Source organism: Crocodylus porosus, unplaced genomic scaffold (assembly GCF_001723895.1).
Source record: "Crocodylus porosus isolate Cpor-Errol unplaced genomic scaffold, CroPor_comp1, whole genome shotgun sequence".
NCBI classification, from domain to species: Eukaryota; Metazoa; Chordata; order Crocodylia; family Crocodylidae; genus Crocodylus; species Crocodylus porosus.
Window position 1 is genome coordinate 85,009,575 of NW_017728906.1, and position 20,736 is coordinate 85,030,310.

The 20,736-nt window shown below is 42.2% G+C and overlaps 1 protein-coding gene across 1 annotated transcript in view; it reads right to left on the bottom strand.

Moving 5' to 3' along the window:
* Nucleotides 1–20,736, bottom strand: part of AFF3 (AF4/FMR2 family member 3) — a 590,786-nt gene that overhangs the window by 30,416 nt on the left and 539,634 nt on the right. The window contains exons 13-14 of the mRNA XM_019529497.1: nucleotides 18,005–18,218; nucleotides 13,649–13,773 (exon numbers count right to left, since the gene is read on the bottom strand). Coding sequence (XP_019385042.1) covers nucleotides 13,649–13,773; nucleotides 18,005–18,218 — 339 coding nt within the window. The remainder of the gene's footprint in view (nucleotides 1–13,648; nucleotides 13,774–18,004; nucleotides 18,219–20,736) is intronic.

A 20,736-nucleotide genomic window follows, 5' to 3' on the forward strand; every position in this document is an offset into this window, starting at 1 on the left:
CTAGCCTCCGGGTTAGAGAGCAAGGGCTTGATTTGGGAACCTCGTGAACCAACAGACCTCCTTTAGTTTATGACTTTGTGAAACAATAAAAGTTTTAAATTGAACAGGTCTGAGCCTGTGCTTAATTCAGTCTTTATATAATTCGGCATCGAGCTCACACATGGGGCACACTTTCCTGGATTAAAATTGGCAGCAAAGTTCAGACTTACACCCAAAAAGGTACATACGAATACATATACATACAAATACCTTTCTGTGTGTGTGTGTATGTAAGACTTATGCAGTAGTACACAACCTTTTTGGCCCCACAGGCTGGATAAGTGGTGCTGAGTCAGTTCATAGGGCCAGAGCTGGTTCATTGACCCAATCCCATCATGCACAGGGCTGGAGCTGGGCCCAAGCCTGCTGTGTGGAGTTGGGGAATATTGTGGTGGGAGAGTGGTAGCAATATTAATTGCCACCACTTCCCTCATCGCCAGAATTCTGGACCTGGGGGAAGCTGTGCAGGCCAAATCTGATAATGATAAAGTATCATTTTCCATGGCACACATTTGCTGCTCTTGTGGCACACTAGCATGCCATGACACAACCTTTTTGAAACACTTCCCTAAGCTTTGCAAATATATTACACATTTGCATGTTGTGTGAGAATCGACAGGTGAAACTTTTAATGTTGCATACAATTATTGTTTTGTTTTTAATATGCAGAACAATAACAATATCCTTCGTGTTAAAGATCCATAGACCTTTAACATGTGCAGAAATAGGTAACAGTGTCAAAACCTCAGTACATCTTACAAACTGTGGAGAAGCTAATGGACAACTTAATTATCCAGCAACCTTTACTTATTATGCCAGCTTCAGATAATGTGTGTCATAGCCTGTGACATTCTAAAAAGAGTATTTAAATGTTTTTCATTACTATCAATTCTTGGAGTGTAATGATTTGGAACCCTTGTGTCACAAACCCCACTATGGTGGGGTCCTTGCATGGTTTTGTGGATTTGTTTGACTAATATGGAATGTGTAGTATGTATAGGTAATGTCCAGCTATTTAGCCTTATTGTCTTTATGTTTATATGCCTAGCCAAAACTGTTTTAGTAGGGTAATGATTGACTGAAGTGTTTCTTGCCTATCCACTCTTGGAAGAGGTAATTGTGGAGAATTAACATATGACATGCTCCCTTGCAAACATGTTCTGAGGCACAGGAACCAGGCTCTTCAAGACAATGATGAATTTGTATTTTAGAAGAAGAAGGCTATAAGAAGAAGGTCTAGCTGTTCAAATAATTAAGGAAAGAGAGACAGTATATTGGTTTAGTATTCTCCTGGTCTTAATTAGATCAGGAAAAACTCTTAGTCTGGTAATCATGCACCTTTGTGGTGGGGGGTGGAACTCACTCACTCACTCACACACTCTCTCTCTCTTCTTATTCTACTCAAGAATCCATAGGAGGAGGTATGTAAATGGACAGATAAGAAAGTGAACTTATGCTCTGCCTTGAGTGCAGAGAAGATCTTCAGTTTTTCTGTGGCATAGGGAAACACTGGCATCCTTTAAGGAGGGTGCTGAATTGAGATGTAGGCTAAGAACAGGTTGCTGCTCTGATTTTTTTTCTTTGGCTCATTTAATCTTTTAACTCTGTCTGTATTTCAACATATGGCTACTGATTTCTTTTGTTTGTTCTTGGTTGTTTTTATAATAAATCTTTTTGTTATCTTTTTTATCATCAGTGACAACTGTGATTCCAGATCATTTGACCACACAGAAGTGGGGAGTCATCTTTTTGGAGTACATGGACAGATGACGCTGTGATTTATTTTTAACTGGCAAAAACCCCTCCGTTAAAAGCTGGGAAGACCTGGGTGAGACAGGTAAGGCCAAGGAGCTGGCCCCTGGCAGATGTGAGCTGGTTCTCTGGTCAAGCACCAGACAACAGAAGGGTTTGGAGCTGAAGGGCACCACTGAAGGCATGACAGAATCCAGGGAGGATGTCTCAGAGGTGCATCTGGGGTTACATGTTACACTGTGCAATCCCTAAAATGTATTTACCTGAACTGTCTCTGGAACTTGCCTCCCCAGTGAAGTCTGTGGTAATTGCAGGCTATACTATCTGTAGTAATCTCGGGCAATTTGTTTTTCTATGCTGAATAAACTTTGGTTTTTATTTAAGCTGTATTTGAGTTGCTGATCTGATGTTGTGAGGCATCATGAGGAAAAATATATAATCTTCTCTTCTTTGATGAGAACTGTGAAACAGGCCAGAATCCAAACCCATCTTGATCTAAGGTACATGCCTCTCCTCTCCCAGAAGATGCTGCTAATGTTTTAGCTATGATCACACTATACCACAGAAAACCTGAAAGGCTACTTCTGCAGGGTTGCTGTATTAGGCAGAAGATGTTATGTAGCCTGTTGACACGGGGGAAGGAACTGAGTGATAGGTGGCATTTGAATCTCTTTGTGGTACTGAAATGGTTTTTACCCACAAATGATAAATTGAAATACCACTGGAAACTTAATTTACATCCTCCTTGTTTTCAGACCAATGGCCATTTAAGCATGTGCTTCGGAAGTGGGGGGAGGAGCACTTTAATTAGAGTGGCTCCAAGAGCTGCTCTAATGAAAGCGTCCAGAGTGTCTTGTATATCAGCATCCCTGCACTTAAAAATGGTGGCAGGGTTGCTTTAATTAAAGTCCATTTGATGAGTTTTAGTTAAAGTGCCCCTGCTGCCATTTTTAAGCATGGGGATGCTGATACCCAAGATGCTGGAGCCTGTAGGAGTGAAGTAATTACCACACTGCAACAGACTCAATTAATCGAGCCTGCTCAAATGTGCTGTAATTACAGTGTGTTGGAGCAGCCTCACTGCTTGTGCATAGGCACCCAATGATTTTAGTGGTATTACTCCAGATTTATAAGCAACTTGGCCCTGTTTTTTTTGGTTTTTTATGTGAGTTAAATTAATGTGTATGATTAACTTTCTGACATCTATTTACAATCAAAGTTGTATAGTAGTCTTTTTTTTGTTTTTGAATATCTCAATATGGATATCAATAGGGATAAAGGTTTCATCAACAAAACAGATGAATCATAATACAGCCCTCATGTCTCTAAAAGGCAGTAAAAGACTCTAAATCATCAGAGCCAATTCAGACATCAGGGTGAAATTTCATTGGGATGAGCTGAGATCATGGACCATTATATGAAACCAGCTCTTCTTGATGAGAATTTACTCAACTACACTGATTGGGAAACACAGTCAAGTACAGCTGGAACCAGTTCAACACATTCTCAGTCACATCTAGCTAATCACCTAGGCAGTGCAATAGAATCCAGCCATTTACAAAATAAAAAACCCATGGGTAGATCTAATAACCCAAACAAGGACAGGCTTCCTTTTTCCAATGTGGTATGCAGATCATTCATGATTGTGACAAGGGCAGTCTCAGTACCAGATCTGTAGCTTAATCTTGGATGAAATCTATCAAACAATCCACTACTGTCCAGGCATTCTTTCACTTGTTTTACCACCACTTTCTCTAAGAACTTGTCAAAAGCCAGTGGGAAATACAGCATTTCTGTCGCTTGTTATGTAGCCCAGGATCACAGCATGAAGTGGTATGGCTGCAGGCATTATAATTATTCTCTTTTTAGTAGCAGCCTTTAAGAATTTCCAGGCTGCTGGGTTCCTAAGAATGGTGGTGTTATTATCCAAGTGAAATGCTTGCGTCTGGGGTTTGTGTCTATGTATATGTTTGTCTGTTGCCATACTATATATTTTTATGTTGTAATATTATGCCATTACCATCTCTATCGCTTGCCACCTTTTAAATTTCATTTACTGTAATTTAGCTGATAATTGTTACAATGTTACAATCTTATTCCATCAAAAATGAATCGTGCACAGCAAATCAATAAAAACATTATTTAAAAAATAATCTATCAACATCTAAAGAAACGGCACCTTCTTGGAAGCCATGACTTCCCTCATTAAAGTTCAGGGTAGCTTAGATTCCAAATACAATTTTAATTATAACTGCATTCATACACACATTTTTTATCTAATTTTATACTTCATGTAGTAAAACTATAGTGTTTTCTGTTTCATTTACATAACCTTTCATTTTTACATTATTTCTCACTGTGGTATGCTGTTTTATGGGGCTACATTAAAAAAAACTAATAAAAGTCCAATTAAACATCATAAATGCAGCCAAATGCATATTTTAACACCCTTCAGAGATGGCATTACCAAAGTATTATAAAAAACAAACTAGTATATCCATAATGCACAACGATTGCATGCAATAAAAGCTGCTTAAATCCCAATGCTAAATAAAGGGCCAGATTCACCCAAAGGGCTGTGTACTGTAGCAACCCAGGCACCTCAGAGCTAGGGATAGACATTATACATAAACCAGTTTAAATGATCAAAAACTGGTTTAAACCTGTAACAGAACAGATGTTCAGTGCACATAAACCAGTTTGAAAATGGCTGAAACCAGTGTGAGATAAACCTGATTGAGTGTAGTATCAGATTGAATTGATTTGGCTCAAAACAGTTTATGCAATATTTGTCCCAGACCCCTTGCTGGTTTAAGTTAAATCAGCATCCTGGCATGCTCTCGGGGCTTGGCAGGGTTCTCTGCTTTGTAGCAGAGCTGGCCCCTCCCCTTTTCTCCCTGGCTGGAGCTCAGCACAGACTTCCAGGCACAGCAGGGTCTGCTAGCTTCCTTTTGCCCCCCTCTCTTCTTACCCTCACCACTCACTACTTAAGCAGAGATCCCTTCCTCCTCTCTGCCACAGCAGGGACTGTAGCCAGCATGTGGTATGCTAGCTAATGCCGAGAGGTGTCTGTGTGTATGCTCTCTCCAATTTCATTGGACTGGGGACAGAACAGTGACCGCTTCAGGATTTTGGAGCTAATCGACAGGTCAGTAGGTAAGCTGTTTAAGAAGTTTGAAGTAATGTGGAGAGAGGCTATTGTTTTCCTAACTGGGTGACAAAGACTGTTATCAGCCCCCTGGCCGGCTTGCTCACTTGTCAGTTTGCTGCAGACAGTATGACGAAGCAGGAAGGGGGATTAAAAAGCTCTGCATCATCAACAGATACATGCACTTCACACCCACCTTGCCTCAGAGTGCTAGCCTGGGCTGGGGGCTGGCAGCACTCCTGCCACTTGAGCAGCTTCTGGAGAAAAAGCCTGGGACCATGCAGGCAGACATTCCTAATGAGAGAGTCTTGTTGGTGCCTGGCCATGCCCCCTGAGCTCAGCAGTGTGGAAAGGAAGGGAGCTGGCTTCTAGCCTGATCCAGTGTAGGCATGTGCTTGAATTTCCTCAATCGAGAGAGAATGTCTGTCCAGTTTCAAACCAGTTCAGCCTAGTCAGGTTAGACTAACCTAGAAAGATTTGAATCAATTCAGGCTCAGGCTTTTTGAATGTCTGTCTCTAGCCCAAAGGGTTAGTGAGAATATTCACTCTTAAGGAAGAAAGCAACTTTAAATCAATCTGATGAGGGCCAGATTTAGCTTGACATCCTTGTAAGACTGCACCAGTAGGCCCTGACTCCTGTGCACAGTTTGTCTTGGTGTACATTCATTTTGAAAAAACTTCGTGAGAAACAGATTAGAGTAAGAAGACTAATGAAGTTCAACAGCTTAGCACACACATGAGGGGGACCACAGTCTGTGAACAGCTGATGAAAGAGCACCATACTTGCAACCCTTTCAAATGATGGAAGGGGAAATTACTGTTACCAGAATGATGCAAATTAGAGAGCTATGAAATCTTTCTATGTATTTGTAACATTTGATCACGGCCAGCACAGTGAAAGAGAACATGTACTTAGTCACTCGGATAACATTTTGATAGGTGAGGTAAAAATATAAGACAGGAGATATGAATAGTTCAGATGCCTAAGGGAAGTTATAGTTGTTATTTAGTATGCAATTAATAAAGTAAGAATTTTGGTTTCCACTGTGGCAAAAATAGGAGAGAAAAAAAACCCTATGACATTAGTGATAGAAAATATTAGATACTGACCCTTAGAGAGGGTCAAAATCCAGAACAAATTTCTGAGCATGTCCAGAAGCTTAAAGATATTTGAGTAAAAAACAATGGTGGATTCAAAACTGTACTGAACAAGGATACTTGAGCTCTTGTGTTACGAGCAGAGAGGGAAATTATTAAATTCTTTGCAACTGAGTTGCAAATTGATTCCTTTTGTTTGGTAGTAAACTGCAGATGGTTTAACACCTGCACAATATGATTTGGGATCTTTTTTGTTGTTGTTGTTGTTGAAAGCTTGAATACGAAGGAAAGTAATACATAAGGTCTCATCAGCAATGGAATTAGAAATAATAATTTTGACTGTACCAGTTCAAAAATTGGATCTTAATTGTCATTTATATACCTCTATATCACTCTGGCAGTATAAAGGAACCTGAGAATTATAGCAACCTCCACAGAACATGGAGGGAAAGCTAACTTTGCAGGAAAAAGTTTGGGTGAGGCACAGAGAAGTCAGTCTGTGCGCACATAGCTAGAGTGCTAGCTAGAGTTCAACATTTCTGTAAATAGTTCTCTTAATATATAGCTAGCTTAGTTCTCTAAGTACAGAGCCTTTTCATATTGTTACCTAATATGCAGCATGTTAACCCATAGTGGCAACAATTAGTAAAGTAAGACCCAGAGCAAAGAAGGGAATTTGGGTAACAGGTGAAACAGCAGCATTCTTGGGGAAAAAAAAAACCCCAAACAGGCAGCACTGGGGGGATTCAGACCACTGAGAATGCCAGAAAAAACAACTTTGCACAAGTATGAATCCACCAGAAGTAAGAATAGAATCTATAGGGAGAACTGACCATGGGGGAAGGAAGTTGAGAAATCAATGGTATAGGGTTTTAAAAAAAATATTTCATTGGAGAAAAAGATAAGAGCTGAGTGAAGTCCTACTACAAGTAATAATTTCCAAACAGACAGCAGACAGAATAGGATTATAGACAAAGATTATTTTTTAATCTAAAACCAAGAAGTAGCAGAATGAATTGATGTTTATATTACAATGCTGAAATCCCTGTGCAAGATTGAAGATATTAAAGATTTTCTAACTAGAGACAGAATCATTTGGAGACACATGATTTCAGTTTACCTGGGAATTGGCTGAGAGATGGATATAACAGGGGAGAAGAGCCATCATACAGCAAGGACAACTGAACAGTCCATGGAATGGCCCCATATAATACCATATTTACCTGCATAGCATACATACCCTTTCCCCCAAAAATCTGCCTGCCAAAATTGGGGTGCGTGTCTTAAGTGAGGAAGTAAGCTGGTTTTTATTTGCTGGAATAAAGTATACATAAAGAATGCTCTAATGGCTACTAAAGTGGCTGACACTTATCTCCAGCCTAACAAGCCTGCAGAAGGGGCAGTTTTGTGTTAACCCTCTCACAGCTGCAGTAGCTACTGACTGGATACTGTAGCTTATGCCTGAAGGAGCAACTGAGCCGGCTCGTAGCAAGTGAGCTGCTGAATTTAGTCTGTTGTATCTTGATGAGGCTTGTTATTTACAGTAGGGGTGTCAAATTCACCCCAGAGCCTGGGACAGATCTGGAGGATCCTCCTACACCAGATTAGTAGCTGTGGTGGGTCTGGGCATGGTGGTGGTAATCAGGCAACAGCACAGGTCCAGGGGTAAGGGTGCAGGCAGTGCTGGATTATGACATGCTGAGGTCCTAAACTGTGTCCGGTTTACAAGGCCCCATACGATAAAAATAACCCATGAAATCCACAAAAATGGATTTTAATGAAATTTTAAGATGAATTATTTTTATTTCTGCACAAATTTATGAACTCAATATGAATAATAACTGTGGAGCCATATATATGTATATTTTTGTCATATTAGATTAAAAATGTCCAGGTTTTTTTTCTAATTTAGTAGCCCCTCATATTGGGAGGCCCTAAACTGTAGCTTAAGTAGTTTAAGACTAAATCTGGCACTGGATTCAGGCTGGACAGCAGTGGAGCAAGCAAGGGCTGTATCTGAACAGCTTTCACTCCCCTCCCTCCCTCCCCTTCCCCCCCGCCACTGACGGACATGTCTACTGGGGCCCAGGGACCCCAAATTCTGTGGCAGGTCATGCCCTACTTAGTCCCATCCCCCAACTTCTGGTAGCTCTCATTCCATTGGTCTACTTGAGAAGTCAACAGTGGACCAGATCTGACCAACAATGAGACTGGACCTGGCCTGCAAAGGTTTGATCCAGTCTGCGTTTTATTAACAGTGAGCTGATCCCCAGCCACCTGATCTAGCCCATGTTCTGCATTTTATTATCAAGTGCCAAACCCCTCTGGTCACTCCAGCTGTCCCTGCTTTGCGCAAAGGGCTGGTTTCCCCCTCAGTGTGCCCTCTGATCACCAATGCTGGTGAATTAAGCACTCCAAATTTTCACTTGTCATGTTTTTTAGAGCATGTTTTCCAGCTGAGGCTACATTAGGGTGGTGAGAGAACGGACCTCTGCAAGGAGCAGGGGCAGCTGGAGCAGCTAGAGGGGAACAGTGGCCTTAGTGCTGGCTGGGACAAGCTGTGTGGCCTGTGTTAGTAAAAGGTTGCTGACCCCTAGTTTACAGAGTCATACTCCTTAACATTCAGACCTAATGATCGTAGTGTTTTTGGATGCCTAGGACCAATAGGAGATGTGAAAGGTCTTCTTTTTCTCCTCCTCCTCTAGATAAATGGTTGGGTTCTCTCTTTGGAAATGGAGGTTTGAATCCCCTCAGGATGAAGAGGACCCTGGTCCACTTTCTGTGTGATTTCCACTTCTAGGGTGACTGCTCTATTTCCCAAAGGCTATCACCACCACTGTCACCTGTGCTCATGTCAAAGAAAGGTGTGAACCAAGTGCCCATCCAGGAAAAGATAACTTTGGTGCCTCAGGCTAAAGCAGGGGTGTGAAACATACAACCTGTGGGCTGGATCCAGTCTGTGGAGGTGCTTCATCCAACCCTCCAGGCTACTGGAAATGGTGGTGGTGGTGGTAGGGGGACCATGACCTGCTGCAGAATCCAGATCCTAGGCACCAGTGAACATGGCCATGGGTGGCAGAAGGGTGAGCAAGAGTTCTGCCAACACAGCCTCGCTTGTCCTGCAGCTTCTGGTCCCACCACTACTTGCCTTCTACTGCCATCCCCATTGCAGCCACTGCCTTCTTCACTGGTGCCCCTGCTGTTATCTCCTTCCCCAAGTGGGATCTGACCCACAAAGGAGCTCTGTGACCTGGATCTGGTCTAGAGCATGGGTGACCTTAACTAATTTTTTATGCTATGAATTCCAGTCTCACACAGACACTGAACTCAGGACAAATTCCTGAAGTCTGGGGGAGTAATGGGAGTTGTGATGTGCTCCTTTCTTCATCATCCCCTACTGGCTGGCTTACTGTGTTGAATGCTGTGAATCCTGATCTTAGGTGCCAAATTCTCCCTATTTATAGTACAACAAATGTAGGTGTCTAACTTGGGTTTGTGAGTTTGACTCCTAGAGGTGAAAACAGGCCTGGGAATGCTCAGTATTACTAAGTCCCATTGTGGCCCTAAGTGGATGGAACCTCCAGTAAGTCTAAGTAAAATGCACATGTCCCTTGATGTCACTTGATGTCACTTACACGCCTGGAGTATCGGCTGTCTTGAACTTGCAGTAAACAATGGAAAGACAGGGAAACTGAGATTTTCCCTGCCATTTGATGCTGTCCGATAAATTTATTTTCACACTTCAATTTATGTTCATGTGGTATGAACAGTAGACACTCTGCTTAAAAAAATTGCTTTTTATTGACTTGCTTGTGTTCCAATTCATCATTAGACACAGCTGTTTTCAACAGTCTCTAGAATACAAATTAGGCAAATGTTAAAAAATACTGATTGGTTGAAACAAATTTGAATGGTCATTTTGAATGACATATATCAGTTTTAGTCTCTTCAAACTAGGCTTTTGGATTGAAATAGAGACTTCAATCCAGTGCTGGGTTCCTGTAATTCAGGGATTCATGGATTAATGGATGAAATTCCCTACAGGCATCATTTTAGGCAAAATGCTGCCATGAGGATTACTACATATTATGGTACCATAAGAATTTGAAAGATCGGGGCTATCATCTTTAATTTGTTCCTTCTGACGTGTGAGTCAAATGTGGTGACATTTCATATTTGCAGTTAGTCTAATGCAGTGTATCTCAATAACCTCTCTACACACCCATTTGGGACTCAAGATCCATTAATACAAGTCTCCTAGAGACTCCCAGATATAGGTTTCAGACTATGTTTGTAGTACTAGAAAGTCTTTTCCCTATACCTGGTACAACAGAAACAACTTCTGATTTTAAAAACAAAATTAAGATACATTCGATTTCTGTCTTATCTAATTCAGTTTGTAGATGACTTTTTTGTTATGGTCTGCAAATTGCTTAGAGACATACTCATAGATGGCAGTACACAGGAACAGTTTTTATTACATCTCTCTCTGAAGAGGTGAAGCAGTTTTACTGCAGATGTCTGCCAGAAGAAGTCACATGCATTGCTAATGGGGAAAGCAAGTAATAAAAGCCTCTTAGCTGATACAGATAGTTAAAAAAGCAGTTTTCCTATGATCATTTATAGATGATAAAGTCTCTTAGAGATATGAAGAGTTTGCTGGTGCTGCTAAACAGTTTTAAATGTGTACATTGGCAACTGCTGAATAAAATACATTAGAATTGAAAAACTACAAAATGAGAGGGAGGGGGAGAGAGAAAGAGAGAGGGTGTATACATACACACTGAAGGAGTCCTCTACAAAAGGTGCAGAAAAGAATGGTTACAAGGATTCAACTTAACATAGAATTACAGAAAATAGGGATAGAAAAGGACATCAAGAGGTCGTTTATTAATCCCCTTTACCTCAAGAATTAAGTGTACCTCAACAGATGTTTCTCTAAGCTGTACGTAAAACCCCCCACTGATGGATATTCCATAATCTCCAGTGCTTCATCATCCTTACAGTTAGAAAGTTTTCCCTGAGGTCTAACCTAAATTACCCTTGCTGCATTTTAAGCCCATTGCTTCTTTTTGTCCCATCACCAGTGGACACAGAGAATAATTTATTACCCTTCACTTCAATTCCTTGGGTCCTCCTTTTTCAAGATACCCATTATGTTTGCCCTTTCTCAGTCATCTAGAACCCTGCCCCCATCCTCCCTGAGTTACCAAAAATAAATCCTAGATGTATGCTAAGTACTTTAGGTTGAATTTCCTCAGGTCCAGAGTCTCTGAAAACAGCTGATTTATATAAGTGGTCTCTAACTTGTTCTTTCCCTATTCTCACCTCCTACTAGTGCCTGATTCTAATGGGCCAAATCAATCTGGTGTATGCCTCTGCTTAGGTGCTGCAATACCTGAAATTTCTAGCTCCAGAAGGGTGTTACAAATCAACAGGACAAGGTGCCTAAGCAATAGGAAATGCTTGGCACATGGATGTATCTGCACTCTCATTCCTTCTTAGGGTACGTGCAGTAGTTTGCTGCATTCACGCTATGATCATGTGGCTTGCTTTAAGCTGTGTGATCATGGACTGGGAGTGGCTTGTGCACACATTTACTGGTGCTGGGAGCCATGCCAGGAACCCAGTCTAAGTAACTTGGGTTAGGTAGAGGGGCAGGCAAGATCGAGGAAGGGCTAGGAGGTCCACAAGGGAGTTTGAGAGGTTTGGGGCAACGGGGTTGGTGGAATTGGGAGGACTGGCAAGTCTGGGGGTTGGTGCATCTGTGGAGGTGGGGTTGTCCATCCAGGAATGCAGTGGTTGAGGGGTTAAAAATAGCTCAACCAGGATAGGGAGGTGGGAGTAGACAGAGTGCAGACCTGGGGCTGGTGCGAGCAGCTGGGCTTTGTCAATCCCAGGGCTGTGCTCTGAATGAATGCAGATGTTCAGCAGATTGGGCTAACCTGTGCCCAGTCTAACTTAGTTCACTTCCTCAGGTGGCTATTTTTTGCCTGATTTAACCTCCCCAAGTATGTGCACAGACTGGCACTTAGATGGACCTAGTTAGAGCTACCTAAGTGTAATGTCTGCACATACTCTCAGAGGTTAGATGTTTGACCGATAGGCTTGGAATCCAGACTATAATGATGGGAGGCAGTCTGGAGGGAAAATGCTTCTGTCTTCTTTCGGGAACCAGACCACCCAGACTGGAGGCACCTACATAACTGAAGGCAGCACTGAGTTCAGTAAATGTGTGGCACCTGTCGCTCACTCGTGAAAGAGGTCTTTGGTGCCCACTTCCTGCACGCAAAACTAGTTGTTTAATTTCTCACTCTGGAAGTGGGAGACCTGAATTCTGGGCCTCCTCCTCCTGAAGGGATTCAATCCCACTTCTTCCACTTTCCAAGACAGCCCCCCAGAAGAGCCTGCTTTTTGTTTAAGCTGGTTCATGGGGCAGTCACGTGTAAAAGATTAATGGGTCCAGGAGGAAAACATGGCTCTGTAGCTTGGTGGTTACAGCATTCCCCTTGACATGGGGAAATCTCAGTTTTAGTTGCTGCTGCCAGGATTGTTTAGGCAATTCATATTACATAATCATTGGTTAAAATACAGAAATACCCTTGGCAGCAAGAGACACAACCCGCAACATCCCCTCCCCACCCCTGCCCTTCCTTGCGTTCTTCAGACTGGAACTGTTCTTTCTGAATTCTCTGAATGGGGATGGAGGGGGCAGGGGCAGGATGGGGAAAAGATAAGTGCAGGGCTGGCCTTACAGGTGGGTGACGTGCACAATCACCCAGGGTGCTGTGGTCAGGGGGGTGACACACACACACACACACACACACACACACACCTCCGCCTGTGCTCACAATAGTGCTCTTGCCCTGCCCTGCCCTGGACAATTCCCACCCCAGGCAGGAGGAAAGGTGCCCAGCCCAGCCTGCCCCTGGTCACCAGCCGCTGCCCAGGAGGAGTCAGGCCAGGCACGTGTGGGTAGGTTAGTGCCTGCTCTAGTCTGTCCACCTTGCTCCTGCGCAGCAGCAGTGGTGCTGCTTGCCTGCAAAAATGCAAGTCTTTCAATGCAGCCCAGCAGCTTCTCCCCAGAGCTTTATTTCTGAAATTTTCACTAATACTGCTATATACTTCAACTCAAAGAAAGGGTGCCAAAATACAAGTTCATCTAGGGTGCCATTTTCCTTAAGACTAGACCTGGATGAGTGATATGGATAAATAAAATCAAGCATTTTTTTTTTGCCTCATAATATCAAGGCCAGAATGCTCCTTATTTGTCATCTCTGTGAATATACACAGCAGGGGATAGTGGTAAAAAAAAAGAAAACACAATATCTGGGCATAAATATATTTCAGTTTTAATAAATCCTGCATACTTAGACTTGATGGTATATATTCTGAGTCTAGTGGGTACCCAAATAAGTTTAGGTTCAAATTATTAACAGGTACTAACAACAACAGAATTATACGGTCAGTCTAATTCAATATGTAACGTGTTAAAAATATGTTTTTGTATGAAGACATTGACCACATCTGAGCTCCTGTTAGGCATGATTTATTTTTATCTCTCAAAACACGAGCACTTATATTGCCTTTTTAGAAAACATCTTTACTTACATATCATCGAAGACAAGCTTTGTTCTTCTGCAGTCCCTCGGTGCATTGGATAAAGGTGACCATGGCTCTGTTTGGAACTGTGGCTTATTGCAGAGAACATTTTCTGAATTGATATGAATTGCTTTCTAGGCAACAAAGAATACAGAAGGCATTGAGAAACTGGCCACTGACTCAAAAAAAGCAGCTAATAAATGATGGAAGCTTCTTTGCATTGTGCTGTAAATTGCAGTTAGTTTGCTCTCTATTTCATCAGGGAATATGTACCACTATTTTGCGACTGATAGACACAAATTAACAGATCTTGCTCACAGCTCTCTATAAAAGCCCCTGGAGTTTCAAGGTGATATGCAGGAAAAACAGAACTGCATCATTAGTTCCTAACTGAAGCTCTATAACACAATTGGGGTACATGCAGACATTTGGGGAGGTTAGGGGAAAGTTAGATCAAGTTAAAAATGGCCATTCAATCTAAGGTAAGTTTGAATGGGGTGGCTTGTGGGAGGCTTGTGGGGATTAGGGAGGCAAATGGGGTCCATCGGGGCAGGGTTGGTGGGATTGGGGGGGGCTTGCAGGATCCATGCAGAAGTTGGAGGGTTGGTGGAGTCTGCAGGAGTGCTGGAGGGACTGGGGAGGCATATGGGGTCTGAAGGGAGGGGTTGGGGGGATGATAGGTATTAGCAGAGTTGGCGGGGTTGCTGGGGTCTAGGAGTGTTTGTTGGGATCAGTGGTGGGAGATGGAGGGGTCTGTGGGAGGGCATGGGGACATTTTGTGGTGCAGGGGGGTTGGTACGATTGGTGAGGCTCTCCAATCCCACCAAACCCCTCTGGACTCTGCCAGTTCCTCAGTGCTGCAGAACCGCCCCTGATCCCGCAAACCACTCCTCGGGCTAGTTTTACTGGCGTTCACCTGTCCCACGAACCTGATGGAAGCAAGTTGGGGTGGGGGAAGGGCGCACAGATTGTAGGGATTGGTATCTCTGTGGAGGATGGTTTGCAGAATTGGGAGGGGGGCCTGGTGGTTCTGCTGGTGGGGAGTTGGTGGGGCAGAGGGTGCTATCTTCTCCTTACTAGGACCAGGGGCTATTTTTAGCTCCCTCATCTCTAGATGAAAAACACCCTCCCCAGAAAAACAACTCCCCTGATCTTAGCCACCCCTCCCCCCAACCTGACTCACTTCCTTAGCTCCTGGCACCAGCAAATGCCGGTAAAACAGGCACTGGGGGTGGCCTGTGAGATGGTGGTTTTTCTGGGCTCTCGGTTTGGGGGCTAAAAATAGCCCATCTGGGGTTTGGGGGAGAGCCAGGAGGTTAAAAATAACCTGGTAACAGGGGGCAGGAAGGGAAAGTGCAGCTCGAGGGCTGGGGCCAGCGGTTGGCCTTTCCCAGCCCTGGTGCTGCACTGGGAACTGTGTAGAAGTTCAATTAGATCCTTCGGCCGCAGAACGGGGTGGGCCACCTGGGCCACAGCCTGACCAACTTTTAGCATGTTAATTTATATAACCCACAAATACACAATTGTCATTCTGGTTAAAACTGTATAGCTATTTTTTTAACTGCATAGCTAGCTAAATTAATGTGTTAAAAGTTGGTTGGGCCATGGCCCAGGTGGCCCACCCCATTCCAGGGCCAATGGTTAGATCAGTCTCACCAGACCTGATTTAAGTTAGATTGTGTCAGCCATTTTTAGACCTATCTAAACTTCCCGAACTCTTGTACAGTTTGTACTTAGACTGACCTGGATCTAAGTGTAATGTCCATGCCTGGGTGGCCTAAGTTAGCTAGAGTAACTGTTTTTAATGCAATCGAACCTCCCCCATATCTCCCTGAATGTCTGTACCTAGCCTTTCTGTAATTATTAAATAACAAGTCAGATATGATATGTTAGGTCACCTCTCCATGCTTTGGTGCTTTGTTGTATCTTTCCACTAATTTAGCCTGTTATTCTTGGTACTAGTAGTATCAACCTCCCTCCCCCAAATTCCTTTTGTTTCAGATAAAAGAAGGAAATGAAATGAAGGAGTGAACAGGAAGCTCCATCACTTGCTGCCATGCATTCTCTGATCAAAATCCAAATGATCACTTGGCTATGCCAATTAGGCACCAGATGGACAGATCTGATAAAGCAAAGCCAACTCCCAACGTTTATAATTTGTGAGCTGTCAGATTGTATATGCCCTATCCAGAACAGTTTAGCAGGTTCAAGTTTTCAGATGAATAACCAGATACATACAAATATTATTACAAGGATTTTTAAATGTTGACCAAATCGTACATTGCCTCCTATGCAGAAAAATGCAGATAAATGCATTTGCTAAGGATCATAAAGGAAATGCTTTTTACTTTTAATTCCCAACATGCTGGCCTTAAAGGAATTTAAATTGTTTTCCAGATACCCAGTAAAGAACCCTCTCATTATTTTGAATGGGCTTGTAAACCTTTACACTTGGATTTTAGACATGAAAATCTTAAAAAAAAATTAGGTTTAATCCATTAAAAAAACCTAGTTACTACAATATGTTGAATGTCTTTTATGGCCTATTTTTCAAGTACTTAATTTTATTTCAATTTATTAATCATCTGTGAAACACTAGGAACACTTAGCTGCTTTATTTAGAAGGTATTTTAGAAAAACCTCTAGAAGTTAAATTCAAAATAATAACTATTCCCCGCCCCTTTTCCACCTTCTAAAATTCTGCCTTTTCTAAAAGGACTAGTTGTTCCCTGAGCAGAAGTAACTCAAAGAGGCCTCCACATGAGCAAAGACAGTTAAGATTAAAGTTCAGTTTCCTAAAAAATGACGTAAGACTTAGACTATGGAAGCCTGTAATATATAAAAGATAAATAATAATGTTACATTAAACAGTCATTAGATAAAATCTGTATACAGCTATAAACTTCTAGGCTAGAGAGTCATGCCAATTTGTGTTCTTGCTCTGTCTTGTTGAATGAATCTTCAAGTACACCATGTAAAATCAACTAGCTTCAACAGGAGTGTGAGAGATTTCCCTTGGGCTCCTCATCCTATAATAGCCTACATCCTGGTGGGCAGGGCATGCCTTGGGGAAGTAAGAAATATAGATTTGAATTCCCTCACCAAGAAGAAGCAAATGGGCTTCTTACATCTTCAGTGCTGCAGACAGCAGCTACTAGATAAAAGAGAGCAGTAGCAGCTCCTCCTTCAGCTGTTTTTTGAAGGAAAAGCCAGCTCCATTTTATGTGGAGTCTGATCCATTAAGCGTGAACTAAGTATGCTCTGAGTATGCCTACTAGGGCTGTGTGAACCTTTGGTCCCTGATTTGATTCAGTGGAGATTCAGCCCACTTCGGTGGCCAAATCTCTGAATCTGAATTGAATCAGGAGACCCTTTAATCTCTCTGAATCGAATCCGAGCCCTCTGAATCAATTCGGAGAGAGTCGGAAAAATTCAGAGATTTGGACATAGACACAGCTTTAAATGTTTTTTCTACATACCTCAAGGTACCAGGTGGCTTGTGAACACTGAGATGCTGGGGCAGATGGAGCATCCCACAGGAGCACAGGGGGCTCTCCAGTGTGCTCGGGAGCAGATCTGGAAGTGGAACAGAAGCACTTCCAGGCCCACTGGAAAGCATGTGGGCTCTCACCCCGTGCCCCCCTGGCTTGGCTACTGGTGCCTCTTGGGTCTGACCCAGAGTGCCCCATGGCCAATCGCCAAGCTGGGAGGGCACGGAGGGCATGGGGAAGCCCCCTGCGTGCTCCCCAGCAGACCCAGAGGTAGACCGGAAGCCATGTCTGGTACCTTAAGGAAATGGAAATTACAGCAATGGAGTGTCACAAAGATTCCTTTGAAAAGGGTAAATGTTTTATGTATTACCAATTTTATGAACTAGGTGTTGAGCTAGTCAGCACTGGCAAAGACAGAGGTGTTTCTGGATAGAGTTTCAGGCACCTGAAGAACTTTGATATAAAACATTTAGGCACTTCTATGATTAGGTAAAAGTTTGAATTGGCATATTTTGAGTAAAACAATTTTGGACTTAATTGCCTAAATCCCATCAATGTTCTACAATAGGTGCCTTAGTCCTTTTATAGAGACAGGGCAAAAACCCTTACAGTTTTCCTATTCTTTACTTTCTAACAACTATTTTTGAGTGCTTGCCTTCTCCACAGATTTTTTTTTTCTGTTTCAAATAATTTACAACCCTGTTATATCTTTCTATATCCCAGATGGAAAACTGTCAATCAATATACCTTAATTTCTTTATTCTGTTTCTTTCCATGATAGGCTGCAGAAATAGCAAGGGCTGCTGTATATGTAGTAATATAAAGAGAAGAAAATACAGCTAGGTTTATATTGTGTGCAAAAGCATAAACTTACATTGGAGTCTCCAGGATGTTGCTGTGACTGGATTTCACCCTTATGTTTTTTGCTGGAGGAGACGGAAGGTAACAGACTGCTGCCAAGACTGCTGCCATTAGGTCTACTGGAAGAAGTTAAATCATCGCTGGAGTATTTGTGTTTTGATGCATCCGAGAGGGGTGAGATGGGTGACCGAAGCATTTTCTCATTTTTATTTATTGGTATTGCCAAGCTGGAAATGGAAATTACAGCAATGGAGTGTCACAAAGATTCCTTTGAAAAGGGTAAATGTTTTATGTATTACCAATTTTATGAATTTAAAACCTGTTGGTAAGATCAAGTCTACTGGTATCTGGAAACAAGTTTACAGTATTAGGATCAAAAGTTAATTTGCAAATTTGGGTTATGTTTCTCCTCTTTTCCTCTAGGATAAATTATCATTCCAGAAAATAAAAAGTCTATGTAGTACCTGAAAAATATAGAGAGATAAATGGGTTGTTCCTGTCTCTTAAGAGAGAGTTGAAAAAGAAGATTAGCCTTTAAAGTGTAAGTTTAGGCTACTGAACTCTATTTCACAGTTACAGGTGACAATTTATAGGCCATGGTAATAAAACCATGTATAAACTAAGACAGGGAATGTGCTAGAAAATGACTGGGACATTTCTGTGTGTAAAGATCAGGCTTTGGCAGTGCAGTTTACACTAATTTGGTGCAGGCTCCGAGGACAAAGAAATATAGGCTATTGTAACAAAGAAAAGTATGCAAATGATGGAAAGAAAGAAGTGTGTACTGATACTTTCTTCAAAGAAGAAGGTTACACTACAGAAATAATGTGTGACTTTCCATTCATTTTAGAGAAGCCACAACTAAGAAAGCTGAGCAGACAGCAACAGTGGCAATAAGCTCAAAAAAGTTTACTAATACTAATCAGTTTGAAGAACATATTTAACTGAAAATGTTAATGTAATGCACACAGTACAGTATAGGAATTTTTTGAGCGACAAGCCACATTGAGCCTAGAATTGCAATTAGTAGAGGGCAAAGTATTTTTTACCCAATATCTTTCCTTGCCATAGTCCCCTATTTCAGCCTTTTACCACTTTATTGGGACAATTCTCATTTCTTTGCAGAAATACTGTAAGACACTAGACACTTAATGTAACTGCAGAAGTGACCATGGTAGAAAATATACTTTATTTCACCATATCACTTTAGAGAACCGGGCTAATTAAATGTGCTCTTACTACATGTGTGTTCATTTATCCTGCAAGGCTTTAAAAACTCGAGGTTGGAGATGCTACAGATCATAATTTAGAACCTTTTAGACCTTCATTGGTTCTATAATGTAGTATTTTTAAAGTGTGGCTTAAGTAATTTTGTTTTAATGAGCAACACTTTTGCTGAAAGTGAGAGTCAGGGTATGTAAATGGACAGTCACAGTCTTCTTGTAAGAAAAATAAAGTATTTAAATGTTAATTTGGTATGTGTAGGAATCTCTAGCTGATGTTGTAATTTTTCTTCCGCTTTTCAAATAGGAACCTTGTCCTATGTGGCAAAAAGCTGGGTTCATACATCATTAGTCTAAGGAAGAAAAGACTGAAAGGGGATTTCATACCATCTATCAAGTACCTGAAGGGTGGTTCACCCAAAGAGGACGGAGCTAGAGTGTTCTCAGTGGTGGCAGATGACAGAACAAGGAGCAACAGTCTCAAGTTGCAGCAAGGGAAGTTTAGGCTAGATACTAGGAAAACATTTCTGACTAGAAGGGCAGTAAAACACTGGAACAGGTTACCCAAATTGGTTGGGGAACCCCATCCTTGGAGACCCGGCTAGACAAAACCTCGGCTGGGATGATCTAGTTGGGAATGGTCTTGCTTTGAGCAAGGGGTTGGACTAGATCAGAGGTTCCCAACCCCTTGGCCACAGCCTGGTATCAGGCTGTGAAGGGTTGGTTGCTGGTCTGCAGGAGGATTGGCTGCTGGACCGGAAGTCTGGAAGTGACGCCATACTGTGGAGTGGCAGTCAACCCTTTTTAATACTAAGTATACTTTATATTAAGTATAAAAAAAGGTTGGCTGCTGCTCTGCAGTATGCGGTCACTCCTAGACTGCAGTTTGCCGGTCCTCATTTTGCCAGTCTATGGTCACTTCTGGTCTGTGGACCTTTTTGTGGCCTCTTCCGGTCCACAGTTTGCCAGTTCATGATCTAAAAAGTTTGGGAACCCCTGGGTTAGATGACCTGGTAAGGTTGCGTCCAACCTTAATTTTCTATGATTCCCGGGGACTAAGGCTAACATAACCAGAGGGTACCGCAGCCTCTTTAGCACTGCAACTACTTTAAGAAGGATTACCAAGTGGCTAGATGTTAGGGTGCAACTGGAGAGACTTAGGTTTCATTTCCCACTGTGCTACAGACCTTACACGTGACCTTAGGCAAACTGCTTAGGGTATATCCACACTGCAGACTTCAGCACTGCAGACACCCAAAGTACAAAAAACAGTCTAGCTGCAGCAACATGGGGTAATTTGTCCATGCTGCTGAGGCCAGACTTTTCTTAATGCCCAAGCTAGCACATTTAGAGGCAGTTTGGGTATCACTATACTAAGCAGTAGTCTCCAGGATTCACATATCCTTGGTCAGTCTGTGCCATAATTTCCCTCCTGTAAATTGGAGATATTAGCCCTTCTCTACCTCACATTAGGGGCTCATGTTAAAGACACGAAGTGCTATGGTAATGGGAGTCATATAAT